Source organism: Bradysia coprophila (assembly GCF_014529535.1).
Source record: "Bradysia coprophila strain Holo2 chromosome X unlocalized genomic scaffold, BU_Bcop_v1 contig_38, whole genome shotgun sequence".
NCBI lineage: Eukaryota > Metazoa > Arthropoda > Insecta > Diptera > Sciaridae > Bradysia > Bradysia coprophila.
Genome location: NW_023503327.1, coordinates 272,983 through 286,911, shown reverse-complemented (window position 1 = coordinate 286,911; position 13,929 = coordinate 272,983). Strand labels below are relative to the sequence as shown.

The 13,929-nt window shown below is 34.8% G+C and overlaps 1 protein-coding gene across 1 annotated transcript; it reads left to right on the top strand.

The window, feature by feature from the left end:
• The first annotated feature begins 6,620 nt into the window (after positions 1-6,620).
• LOC119069602 (glucan endo-1,3-beta-glucosidase-like) lies at positions 6,621-7,873 on the top strand. Its single transcript, XM_037173694.1, has 4 exons — positions 6,621-6,997; positions 7,053-7,138; positions 7,195-7,239; positions 7,297-7,873. The coding sequence occupies exons 1-4, from the start codon at positions 6,724-6,726 to the stop codon at positions 7,711-7,713; spliced, it is 822 nt and encodes a 273-aa protein (XP_037029589.1). The 5' UTR covers positions 6,621-6,723; the 3' UTR covers positions 7,714-7,873.
• Positions 7,874-13,929: the final 6,056 nt, after the last annotated feature.

Genomic DNA, 13,929 nt, shown 5'->3' with positions numbered 1-13,929 from the left:
GAAGAGGTGGAATTTTCGACTTTCACCTTCTATTGCTCTGCGACCAAATGACCGAGAGCAATAATTTTTACATGGTTGTTCTTAGAATTTATCCCTCTACCGATTCCAGTTTCAAACACTGGTCCAGCAACTTCCGCGGAGCCAGGCGACGATATTCCTAGTTCTCTGAAACGGCTCAGCGGTTGCGCCAGCAACATGTGCCGTTGGATAGTGCACGCCTCCCCTAACTCAGCTATGAAAAGAACCGAGATGGAAGTCGACATGTTTATTTAAAGTTCGTTCAGCCCCACTGTGGGATGATAACAATTTATTGTGGACCACGCCAGTCTCAATCCTTTATCCATCCCACACCCCTAGTACTAAAGGATAATTCATAGATAGATTAGTAGAAAACTCTATTAGATTTTTCCATTAGTTTTTAAACATCATTCTCCTAGAATAATTCCGTTATAAATTTTCCGGATTATGTAGAATATTCCTTGAAAGTGTCATTTACCAAGGTTCTGAAAGAAAAGGTTAAGACACCCACGAAGTCGAGAGTTATCAAATTTGTTGAACGCACTCATTACAATTGTGTGAAAAGTCAGCTTATTTGCTTTTTTTTTGTTCACTTGACATCGTCATATAGACTTCTCAAACCCAAGGCTGTAACCTTTGGGGAGGTCTTGCAGTTACAGATACGCGAGTGACACACACAAAATTTGACATTTTCATACATTTTCGTAGAAGATGGATTCTGAAATTTGACAATTTCATAGTAGGTGCTACAGATGCTACCCTTAATATAGACATTTTTTGAGAATTTTTACAGATTTTTACGTCGACACATTAGAAAGAAATAAAAGAAAAACAAAATTCACATTTTCGTCAATAACTCCACTATAACTCCATTTTGGAGTTTCATATCATGGGCGCGCGTTAGCATAGCGCCCGTGACGCAAGTCCTATTACTAGAAAAAATTTAAAAAAAAATTTTTGTCGTAGACTGCAGAACCATATATACAGCAAATATTGAAGTTCAAAAAAAACTAGGCGTCCGTACGAGTTCAACGAGCTATCACACGTTCTTGTAGCTTAAAATTTGGCCACGCAATAAATCTTCCAAGAAGCCACTATCCCATACATTTTGGTCTATTACAGTACTTTAAATGAAATGAAAAAATCCTACGTTACTTTGGGGTTTGTCCGTCCGTCCGTCCGTCCGTCCGTGTTTCCAGTTATAGCCTATCTCCTAAAGTCTTCTTTAGAATTTCTTGAAATTTTGGGAATAGATTCTAGTCGTCATTCTAAGACAGTCCAGAAAAAAAATTGGGGGGAACGGGCCTCGTTTGGGAGCTAGCGCTCCTCGAAGTTCCCATATAAGTCCCATATAAGAACACCTTTAAGTGTGTGTGTGTGTGGATTTTTTGAGTGTGAAAATTTGAAAAAAAAATTTTAATGTTGGGCAGTAGGAAAAATTAAATTTGGTGTATGGTTGGGCAGCTGGAAAAATTTGATCACTTTCGGTGTATGGTTGGGCAGCTGGAAAAGTTTGATCACTTTCGGTGTATGGTTGGGCAGCTGGAAAAATTTGATCACTTTCGGTGTATGGTTGGGCAGCTGGAAAAATTTGATCACTTTTGGTGTATGTTGGGCAGCGGGAAAAATTTGGTCACTTTTGGTGTATGTTGGGCAGCGGGAAAAATTTGGTCACTTTCGGTGAATGTTGGGCAGCGGGAAAAATTTGATCACTTTTGGTGTATGTTGGGCAGCGGGAAAAATTTGGTCACTTTCGGTGTATGTTGGGCAGCGGGAAAAATTTGATCACTTTTGGTGTATGTTGGGCAACGGGACGTATATATAGCTATATTGACCTTTATATAGCTATATTGAATTATATATAGCTATATTTACATATATATAGCTATGTTGACCTATATATAGCTATATTTACCTATATATAGTTAGTATATAGCTATATAGACATATATATAGCTATATTGACATATATATAGCTATATTGACCTATATATAGCTATGTTGACCTATATATAGTTAATATATAGCTATATTGACCTATATAGCTATATTTACCTATATATAGCTATGTTGACCTTTATATAGTTATTATATGACTATATTGACCTATATATAGTTAGTATATAGCTATATTGACCTATATATGGTTAATATATGACTATATTGACCTATATATAGATGCGTTGACCTATATATAGTTAGTATATACCTACATTGACCTATATATAGATGCGTTGACATATATATAGTTAGTATATACCTACATTGACCTATATATAGTTAGTATATAGCTATATTGACCTATATATAGCTATATTGACATATATATAGTTAGTATATAGCTATATTGACCTATATATAGCTATGTTGACCTATATATAGCTATATTTACCTATATATAGCTATGTTGACGTATATATAGTTAGTATATGACTATATTGACCTATATATAGCTATATTGACATATATATAGTTAGTATATAGCTATATTGACCTATATATGGTTAGTATATGACTATATTGACATATATATAGATACGTTGACCTATATATAGTTAGTATATACCTACATTGACCTATATATAGTTAGTATATAGCTATATGGACCTATATAGTTAGTATATAGCTAAAATTTTAATTTTTTTTTTAAATTTTGAAAATTTTTCAAAATTTGAAAATTTTTCAAAATTTTAAATTTTTTTCGAAACTTTAAAAATTTTTCAACATTTTTCAAAATTTTCAAAATTTTAAAAAATTTTCAAAAATTTCAAAAATTGTCAAAACTTTTCAAAAATTTCAAAAATTTTCAAAATTTTCAAATTTATCAAATTTTTTAAATTTATCAAATTTTTTAAATTTATCAAATTTTTCAAATTTTTCAATCTACTAATTCTTCCAAAAGAACTGATATCAGTCAAAAACACTCAAAGAGTAAAAGTGACGCAAGTCCCTGGGCATACTTCCAAAACAACTGATATCGCTGTAGGTGACGCATTCTGCGGTTTGTCGCAAAAATTGTAAAAGCAATAATTTTACCAAAAAAAATCTAGAAAAAAATTTAAAAAAAAATTTTGCGTCACAAGTGGCAGATGTTGAGGAAAGTACTGTTAATAAAATTGTTAAAATAGGGAAAAATACGTCCTGAAGCAAAGGAAAAACGGAAAAAAGCCGAATCATCTGCCACTTTGTGACGCAAAATTTTTTTGTTAATTTTTTTATAGATTTTTTTTTTGGTAAAATTATTGCTTTTACAATTTTTGCGCCTAACCGCAGAATGCGTCACCTACAGCGATATCAGTTGTTTTGGAAGTATGCCCAGGGACTTGCGTCACTTTTACTCTTTAAATGTTTTTGACTGATTCCACTAAAAGTAGTTCTAGGCCAAGACCTTTCGAATGATGTATGATAGGCTTTAGTTCCATTGCAGGCATTTTTTACATGCTAACCCTTATATGCCCTTTCGTCATAGTATGTATTACTAATGTTAACCCTCTATTTTTATGTGAATCAACTTCACTGTTATGACTTCATTGATTAATAATATCCAAAGTGAACTTATTTAACGTAAAAAATATAGCGCAAGGAATATAGTTTAATTTCTCATTTTTGTTGTCTCCCATGCATAGCCTATTTTAGGTAATTTCTTAAAGAATTTTCAAGAATTTTAGAGAATTTGCGGGAATTTCGTGAATTTTCGGGAATTTCGAGAATTTTCGGGAATTTTCGAGAATTTCAAGAATTTTTGGAATTTTCGGGAATTTAATTCCTAAAATAGGCTATGCTCCCATGATAACAGATGCCTGGAGTAAAAATTAGAAAATCTATATATTTAATTTCAGAGACTTAGGGTCTGGGTCTGGATTCTGGGTAATACAACTATAGAAAAAGTTCATTGACATATTGACACCAGAGCAATTGAGTTTTAGATTTCAACTCGGATTTCGGATAGTAATATAAAGGAAATGATGAAATAAATTCGATTAAGAAAAAAATCAATGAAAAGTCACTCCTTTGCCAGGGACGCGAGACCAAAAATCTCTTCATTGATTGTTAGCTTTTATGAACACATTCTTCGCTAGTTTCTTTTCAAATTTCTCCGAAGTTCTGTAATCGTAGTATCTATCGTACATATTGTGTAAAGCTGGCAGTAAAGACATAAAATATTTGCTAACAATGGGAGATACTATAAGAAGAAGTCGTAAAACAAAATTTTAATTAAGAAATCAAAATTTGCGAATATAAAGAATTTTTCTATTCTTTTTTATTTTTATTGATTGTCGAAAAAAATATTATGATCCAATATGCATCTCTATCAATGGCTTTATTTAAGTTGCATTTTTCTTTCTATTAAACGTTTGTTTTATAACTGTTTATTTCGACGAAGACAAAAAAACCAAATTTGTCTAATAGATTTAGAAACTCAACAGAATAATTTGATATCACCGCAATAATATCTGAAGATTGATTTAAAAGTCTTTCACCGAGATTAATATTTCGTTTAGAATGAGTCTTGCATTGTGTCGAAAAACATACACACGACATGAGTTAAGACTTTTGAAGATCGTGTCTCTCTATTATTTAAATTACGATAAATTTTAATCGTACGGCCGCATCTACATAATTTTGTTTACAAATTTTTTGTTATTCAAATGTAACTGATTTTTAACAGGTTTTTAATTTGGCCATTTTTTCCGAATCGAATATAATATAAAATTAAAATTCTTGATATAAAAATGTAAGTTTGAATGGGACATAATGCCTTTGTGTTTGATGGTGAACTTAATAGTTTTCAGAATTTCGAAAAAAAGCATTTTGGCGCTATCTTTGTACAACGTTTTTGTAATCTTGACTCTACACAGTATCCCACGAATGCTCGTTCAAGAATTTGTTAATGTGTTTATCGTCAATCGAATTGAAATTTGAGATCCATGAGCAGTTACGTTCTGTAAATCTTTTTCCTGCAATGGCGGTGCGAAAAATGAACTTTTTCATGACTCATTTGGGTGACATATGAAGGGTCTTTTATTCACTGGTTCACAGGTGGCTTCACTTTTCGTCAATATTGTTATTACCAATCAAGGCAAAAAAAACCTTAGAGAGACGTATTTGTGAGAGAATCATTCGGGCAACAACTCGCGAAGTTGCACTGTCAAAAAAAGATTTGAAATTTTTACCTGTAGCAGGTAATTTTGATTCCAGATAATCTAGAACAGCTGCCACAGCTGTAGCGCCTCATATAAAAAATACAGCTGTAGCAGCTATTTTGGATTACCTGGAGACAAAGTTACCTGCTAGAGGTACATTTAACAGCCCGACGCATTTGATAGCTTATGTGATCAGCCTAGTCTAGAATTACAATCCACTCAAATTTGAACGAAGGCGACCCCTTATTATCCCAGATAATCAGGATAAAAAAAAAATTCCTTCTGAAAACCACCGATTTTCTAAACAGCTCTACCACGAAAACGAAAATTCCGAGAGAGGCGAGATATACCTCGTTGAACTCGTAATGAAGCAAGGATTCGATGGGTATGGTCCAAAACTCGTCAAAAATCCGGATGGCATGGCTAGCCAATTGTTCGAAGATTTCGCGATATCACTCATAAACAGTTTTACTATCTGATCTATTACTTCATTTGATCGAAGATTTTCAGAGATTGATTTCAGAAATCTTTTACTTCATTTGTTGTAAACACGCTTTTTGCTATATAAGACTTCATTAGTCAGAGCTTGTCGTTTATTACTGATGTCGTTGTCGATAACAGATGACAGCCGTCTGTAAAAGGTTAACTTTGTCTTTAAGTCATCCCTACTGAAACAGATCACAGATCTAAAATCTGTCATAGATGCAACTTCTAAGTTAGAAGTTCTAACATATATGTTTATTGTTAGGCATGCCCTAAAAGTACTTGACCCGAGCTTTCTAGCGAACCCACTCACATATTATACAGCCGTAAAATTAGTTTAAAAAACACCCACCTGCTACACGTAAACAATGGTGGCTAGAGGCTATTTGAGACCTGTTTTGAATTCCTCAGGCCAAGTCCTTTGAAACGCTATACATATCCATCCCAGACGAAATGTGCCCGATTTCGGTAGGTGGTTTTTCAAAAGAATCCTTCCCTACGTTCTTCTGTACTTAACATATTTTCTAGTTAACGCTTCTATTTTAGTCTTTTGACTTTATGTTGGTTTCTATTTCATTTTTATTGACGCTATCTTCTTACCGCTATTCTCGTGCTACTTCAAATACAGAGATATTGTATTGTAACAGATGGCGTTGATAGGTCGAAGCTACGACATCTGGTATCGACTGTAAGAAGCGCGCGATACTATACGAACTATACTATACATCAGCCAAGAGTTGATTTTAGGTTTGACCGGTATACTGTTTAAACGAATAAACCTGGTCGACCTGAAAAAAACCAGGTTTTAAAAATTAGATCAATTCAGGTGATCCAGTTCATTTTCCTGCTTTTCTTCGGGTCGACCTCAATGACATTATCGCGACGATCATTATAACAAAAGACTAAATAAGCAAAAATTGAAAAACAATTTATGGATTGGAATGATGTTACAGGTGCAATTTACTGCATATTGACACAACGTTAACGAACCTGATTGAACAAAATTCACTCCACTAGCTCATTCGCCTTTGTGCTCTCCAGTAAGTAAATGTTCTCGTAGATTTAGCAATTCGAAAGCATGCGTTGTGCGACTATAGTTCTTGTGGCGGTATTGATCCAATGTACTTATGCTCTCCGGTACATCGACATTGGAAACAAACATACTGCGACACTTTGGATCCAATCAAATTTTAAGGGTCGCGAACTCATTAGAATTGATGCTGGTAAAACTGAAAGATACGAAATCCCAGATAGCGGTTGGATTAGCGGTATGATGTGGCCAAAAATTGGTTGTGATAGAACGGGTCAAAATTGTATGTTCGGACAATCGCAAGCGCCATGTCCACCCGGAGGTTGTTCATTAGAATGTTCTGATTTTTAAATTTATTTATTGACTCGTTCATTTAGGATGTCAACCCCCATCTGAGACCAAAGTTGAGTTTACTTATCATGAAATAAACAATCCGGGCCATACGTTTTATGATATCAGTCTGGTTAGTGTTAATTAGCGACTTTTTACAGTAAAAATCAATTCTGTTCGCTATTTTAGGTTGATGGATATTCCATGGGCGTTGAGATTATTCCAGTCAAAGACGTAAGTGAACATCAAACAAAACGAAAACAATTTTTTTTTCAAACTATCATTTAACAGGGAGTTCCATTGCAACAAGGAACCTGTATTCGAACAGTTTGTCGAATGAGTGTAGCACAGTGTCCTAAGAATGAAAAGAGTGGTCTGGGAGATTTAACGTTTAAAGCGAAAGACAGCAGTTTAGTTGGCTGCTTATCACCATGTAAGAAATGGAGCACAGCTCAACCGTTTGGAAAGGGATTGGGGGAAATGGATGGCGATGGCCGATTATTATGTTGTCCACATCCTAAAGGGCCTATCAACGGAAAAAATCCTGTCTCTGCTGAAGAATGCCGTCGTGGACCTGTTGTTCAAACCGAATATGTAAAATTGGTTCGTCGCATTTGCCCGACTGCATACAGTTACGCATTCGATGATGTAAACGGATCACACGATTGTCCACCAACCACCAATTTTGTGGTCAATTTCTTCAGTTAACATAATGAGGGTTACGGCTACTTTAAACCTACAAACCGACAAATGACCATACTGTATCTGTCCAAAGCTTACAGTAACAATAAAATTCTTTTTCAATAAACGTTATCAAGGCGTTCCTATCAAAATTTATGTTGAAATTATTGAAATAAAAAATTATTGCCGGCCCATGCGAAAATTTACCATTACATAGCAGTTTGCCCCCTGCGAAAATGATCCATTAATTGAAGAATATTTTGGGTTCATTTAATTTAAATGATTTAAAGTGAATTTGTGATAAAATTTGTGCTAAAAAAACAAACTTTATCCTGCTAATAATACAGCTCTCAAAAATTAGTTAATATCACATTTTTGTTTTATGTAGGATCTGTTATTTCTAGTTCCACAGACTCTGACAGCTGTTATATTGAATGAAATATTTGAATTTTTTCCCAGTCGAAATTTTTGTCGCACACATGTAACGACCAGTTTACTGGGATACAAACCAAAAAACCATTCAATATCAAGACTGTCAAATCTGTTGATCTAGAAATTATGTAGAATCTATTGAATACGAAAATGTGATATAAAGTAAATTTTTTTAAGTGTATTCGTTAAGAGCTAGATATCGAAGGCAGAGCTTTTTTTAATTTCTTCGCTTAGCTAATGAAGTGGTCTAAGGTTGTTACCAGGTAGCTCAATCGGTAGAGCATAGGACTCATACCCAAGAGGTCCCGGGTTCGACTCCCGGTGCAAAAATGCTTGCCTGGTTTTATTCTAATCACTTGGTGATTAAGCACTCGCTATTAGTTATCTAATGGCTGTACGACCGTAACAAAGTCGTAAATTTCAAAGAAATCCAATATTCGATTTCTTCGCAACAATCACGCCATATTGACATAATGTCAATGACACAATTCACAATATACAACAGACTGTAGGATAAGCGCCATCTATGATCGACTCGTCGCTCATTGGGAAAATGCATGAGTCATTAGTGATGGTTGTGGTCTTCGCATACCACTCGTGGCTTAGAGAATTCACAACGTATGGGACGTTTACACGGTCGATTTGTGAACTATCTGAGTCCGGAGAGATATGATGAAAAATCACAATTCATATGATCAAGTGACTTGTGCAATAGCACAACAGGCCCACTAGAGGCTTAGGTCTTACCCCCTTCCCATCCAATCCAATCCAATCCAATCCAAGGTTGTTACCTCTAACCAGAATTTAGCATTCCCATTCCCTATAGTCCAACTATCCATACTAAACTATACTCGTCCAATATTTACAAACCATAAAAGAACGAGCTGAGTTAAATCGTCAAAATCGAACTTTCTGAGAAGCAGATTTGAGTATTTCTTATTTCACGTTTTGTTGGTCAACCATGGAATAGATTTTCGATTCGATTCTGTTATCTGTCACTTGTGTCGTCGTCGACTGCAAAATTGAAGAACCTGCTCTATTCAGTCCCTGAATAATTTCAAACAATTGCAACCATAGTCAGGATATTAAGAGAACGTGATGGTGTTAAATGCAGTTACTGACGTAACGCAACTTACAGGCCTCTCACTCTAAATTTGGACTCCTAATTAAGGAATGAAGGAGGTTTTAGCACAAAAATAAGGAGAAATAAGGAAATTGTTGGTTGAAATTAAGGGAAAATGAGGAGAAATTTTTCGATAAAAATCGAAATTTATCTAAGATACAGCAATTAACATCGGCAGTCCGCCTCAACTTTAAAATAAAACGCATTATTGGTTATTTTGACGTATCGTTTTTGTAAAGTATCGTAAAATTAACTTTTATCACGATGAAAATTTGAAAATTTTGTGCGTGTTTAAGGCTCGAATTAGATTCTTAACAAAGCTTAGCTTTACCAATTATCACTGTAAGTGCGCTTCAAAATTCAAAATAAAACGCATCACTGTTTACTTTGTCGTACCTATCGTTGTTGTAGAGTGGCAGTTTTCAATCAGTTTTCGATGCGATTTTTTTTTTTTTGAAATTTAAGACGTACTTACGGCGTGAATTCTTACTTGACCCCACCCTCAAGTTTAAAATCTTGCTGGATTAGATTTCGATCTCGTTAACTGCAAAAGCTGTTGTTTGTTATCCCGTTCGAATTTCGAAAAAATAATAAATTGGTGAAAGTATAAAAGTATAAATTTGAAAGAAGTAAATGTAAATAAGGCTAAATCCTTCAATTGTTTGTAATAAGGACGCATGTCTGAGACATTGTTAAGGTTGATTTACATGTTAAATCAAATAGTTCTCCTCGAGACTCTCGAGGAACCACAAAAATATATGTTAAACCAGTCATGTTGGAACAATCGTGAGCTACAACACCACCTTTTCATTAGAGTTCTTTGTGCTAAATAATAAAAATTGTTATTTTTGCCGTGCAGCGTTTTTTTTTTTAAATTTTGATTTCCGTCGATGAAATTTGCGAAAAATAAGGAAAATAAGGATTTTTTAATAAAATAAGGAGGAATAAGGAGGTTTTTATAAAAATAAGGAAATAAGGAGGTGTGAGAGGTCTGAGCTTATGATGGAGAACGACGAGTCCCCATTCAATAAGGTTCAATATTTCATTAAATAACCATTCAGTCAAAAATCAAAGAAATTTCTAGTTAAGATAACACTTTGGTCGAAGGATGTACGAAGAACCCTTCAATGAACGTCAACACAAGGTATGGTCGAATGTCAAACTTTGTGTGGAGCGGAGGACATGAGAGGTGAGTTTGTTTATATGAAATCGCCATGTCATCCGGCTTGTATGAATAGACCATACCTGGTTTATACTTTCATTGGAACACTTCACATAGAAAAGATTTTCCATGACTTGGTGTGCAAATAGTTACTTTATAATATTTTGGCTATTTGCACTGTGTGCGATTAGCCTTTTTTAAAATTTAATTATTCACATACAAATCACCTACACACAAATTTAAACTGAGCTCAACTCTCGACTGTTTTTTTTTCATTAATTAATTTTTGACATTTGACCCACAGATCAGTTAAATTTAACTGGTTTTCGCTCTACGTGAGATTCTTGCGTAACTCGGGGGAACACCAAACTGTCTATTTTATTATTCATTCATGCATTTTTGCAGCTGACCCTGAGACCAGTTAAATTCAACTGGTTCTCGCTCTCCGTGAACACTCTACACACATTCGGATTCGGATCATTTTGACAAAATTTATATGAAAATATTCGAGTAAACAAGTTATAAATTAACTGGTCTTCTGTCTCACTTTAATCATAAAACACTCTATACGGATATACGCGTCGTATTTTTACGGGACACGTTGACATGAAATAACCTTGGAAATAGAATGTTTGTTGCTTCAACAAACTGAAGACGTGTTCTTCTGGTCATACTACTTACAACAAGAACTTGCAGCAATAGTGTTACAATGTACATTCTGTGTTCACGTCAATAAATTCGAGAGTCTATTTGAGGGAGGGTATCTGTGACAAAACATCCCTATAATGCCATCAAAGAAACTAAGCGAAACCAATGATTTCATTGTCAACGAGTATAGATGAAACGCTGTTAACAGATCTCCTCATGGTGCACACAGAACCGATAAGTGTCGACAGATTAATTTTTTACATTTTCTAAACTCAAACTCAAGTTTTATCGACCAGAATTCCATCCAATTATAACCATTAATTGTGCTCAACAACAGACATTTACGCATTTCTTATCTGGGGAAAAAAATGGTTTCTTCATTAACATAATTGTTGATGCCATCTAAAACTTTGTTTAAAATTACATTTCTATAACGCGATCGCTAAGCATATTACCACATAAATCTTATATACATATGAATATACTCCCCATTATTGATAACATTTCTCTTATCACATTAGTTTCTGTGATGTGTGTTACTTCAATATAATCAAGTTTGGTGTAGACAAATAACGAATGTAACAACTATTTCCAAATAGAATTGCCCGTGTATTTATCTATACATGATACAATGTTATCGGCTCTCGTACTCGTACGCATATTCGGCTTAATGTGTATAAAACATCACTTATTAAACGCAAGAACATAAATACATTACACAGTAGTAAAATGTTGGTATATAGCAGTTGTGCAAGGGGAGGAACCATTACTTTTGATCTCTTTTTAGGTGGTTTTTGACACGTGTACATGATTGCTAGTACGTCAGTCAATCGATGGAATTATCAACTTCGCATATAGTTTCCTAGAATCTATCTCGATGCCCGTGTGCAAATAATGTTTTCTTCCCGGTATCCAAATCCGATTTCCCGATTTTTACCAGTATCCACTAAAATTCAACCAAATTTCGCGGTAATAATATTGGTATTTCCCGGTAAAATGCTAGGACTTCCCGGTAAAGAATATTTATCTTCAATCTTACGGAAGCAACGTACCTATTTAGATAATTGTTAAGGCTCCTTTAAGGACACATATGACATTTTCATCATAATCGAGCGATTTTTATTTTTTTTGAAATGTCCAGACGTTTGAGTTCTGTTCCTTTGAAATGACGCAAGTACAGAGGAACGCGTATATTGACTGAAGCAACATTTTCGAAATGAAGAAAATCGATTGAAACTGAAATTTCGAGCGAAGCGAGCGACGATCACTATTACAGTTCATTGAAAAGCAGGGGCGCCGACTTCTAGGTGGCAATGGGTGCGTGAGCACCCGACAGACGAATTTGTTGGGTGCGAAGCACCTGACAACAGACCCCTTCAAGTACATTTCGATGTAAATCTTCTGGAGCTAAAAATAAATTAAATAATTGCACTAAGAAATGTATCCATGCAAATGTTTTCATCTCAATATTTGAAAACATAACGCATTTTACTTTCATTTCCTATTGATATTTACGAACTGACTGCGTAGATTGGAGCTACTCTATACGAGCCAAAAATTATTCTATTACCGCACTATCTTGCAGTGAAATTTTTGTTTCGAAGTGTGGGATGCATTCTTTGGGTTGAAATACAAAATACCCACAAGTGTCAACTGTCCTGCGAGGCAGTGCTATTATCACACGAGAAAAAAAAATGAAAAATCGAAATTTCATTGAACTGCGAATGTGAAGAAATATTCATCTAGGTAAGGCTTCAAATTTCAAAATTGCCGCTCGCGTGACACACTTTTAGTACGTGCACATCATTTATCAGCCACAACTATTTTACATAATGCCTCACTTAAAGAAAGCAAAGTCAGAATCCTTAAAACTAAAGACAAGTCGTTATGGTGGGCTGTTAGCTTTAGTCCAGTCTTCTTTACCGTAAATTCGTTTGAAATTGGTGTTATTTAAAGGTCTTGCAAATTAAGTTGCACAGAGAACCATTTCGAAAGGTTTTCGTTTTATTGAATTTGATTAGTCGAGACTCCAAGTTGTTAAAAAAATGGGAAAAACTAAAAGATTCATCGTTTTGGGCACAACTCTTGAAATTGAAGAAAACGAGCCGTCAGAACAGTCGGAGCGTTCGCTGCGACTGAGCCCCGTACGAACCCGTACATCTATTGCGTACGCGACCCTAGTTCGTCGGTCGCCCTACTCTTACCCTAAACCTACTAACCTAAAATTCTTATGAAATGTGCACGTCTCAAAAATTGCGCATAGCGCAATTACGAAGCCCCGTACGACGTTCCTTTCAACAGTAACCCAAACTTAAAAATTTTTGCAACAATTTATATTAACCTATATTTACCTATAAATAAACATTTTACTAATAAATATGCTAGTACATGGCTCAAAAGAACTATCTACACCGTTATATAGCTCAATATAGCTGTATATATTTATAAATAGATATCCATATTTGAGATGCTTGAAACACCCCACACACATAACCAATCACTTCCCACTGATCAGTAACTTTGTAAGTATCATTTTCACCGATTTCTATTGTTTTTAGAAAAATCCAAAATGGCTGCCGACGGCCATTTTGTTAGGAGGTGGAAATTAGTACAGCTGCTTTACATTCGTTAATACCTTTCAAACAAAAAAAATTCATGAAATTCGGTCAAAGTTTCCTCGATATATTAACAAAAAACACCACGTTCACTGTACGGCCGAGTAGCCACATATAAGCTCACTCAAAGAGACCTAGCTCACGCTTCTGTAAACCGAATTCCATGAACGTTTTTTTCCCTGATTGGTACGATCAATACCTATCTAATAAAGCAAAATCCATCGAAATCCGTTCAAATTTGGCCAACCTACAAGCAAAAACGG

What these genes read in the sequence shown, in the direction of transcription:
- LOC119069602 (XM_037173694.1), top strand. Translation starts at nt 6,724, where the DNA reads ATGCGTTGTGCGACTATAGTTCTTGTGGCGGTATTGATCCAATGTACT. An exon ending in AGCGCCATGTCCACCCGGAG is followed by an intron (nt 6,998 to 7,052) that starts GTTGTTCATTAG and finishes TCGTTCATTTAG; the next exon opens with GATGTCAACCCCCATCTGAG. An exon ending in AGATTATTCCAGTCAAAGAC is followed by an intron (nt 7,240 to 7,296) that starts GTAAGTGAACAT and finishes ATCATTTAACAG; the next exon opens with GGAGTTCCATTGCAACAAGG.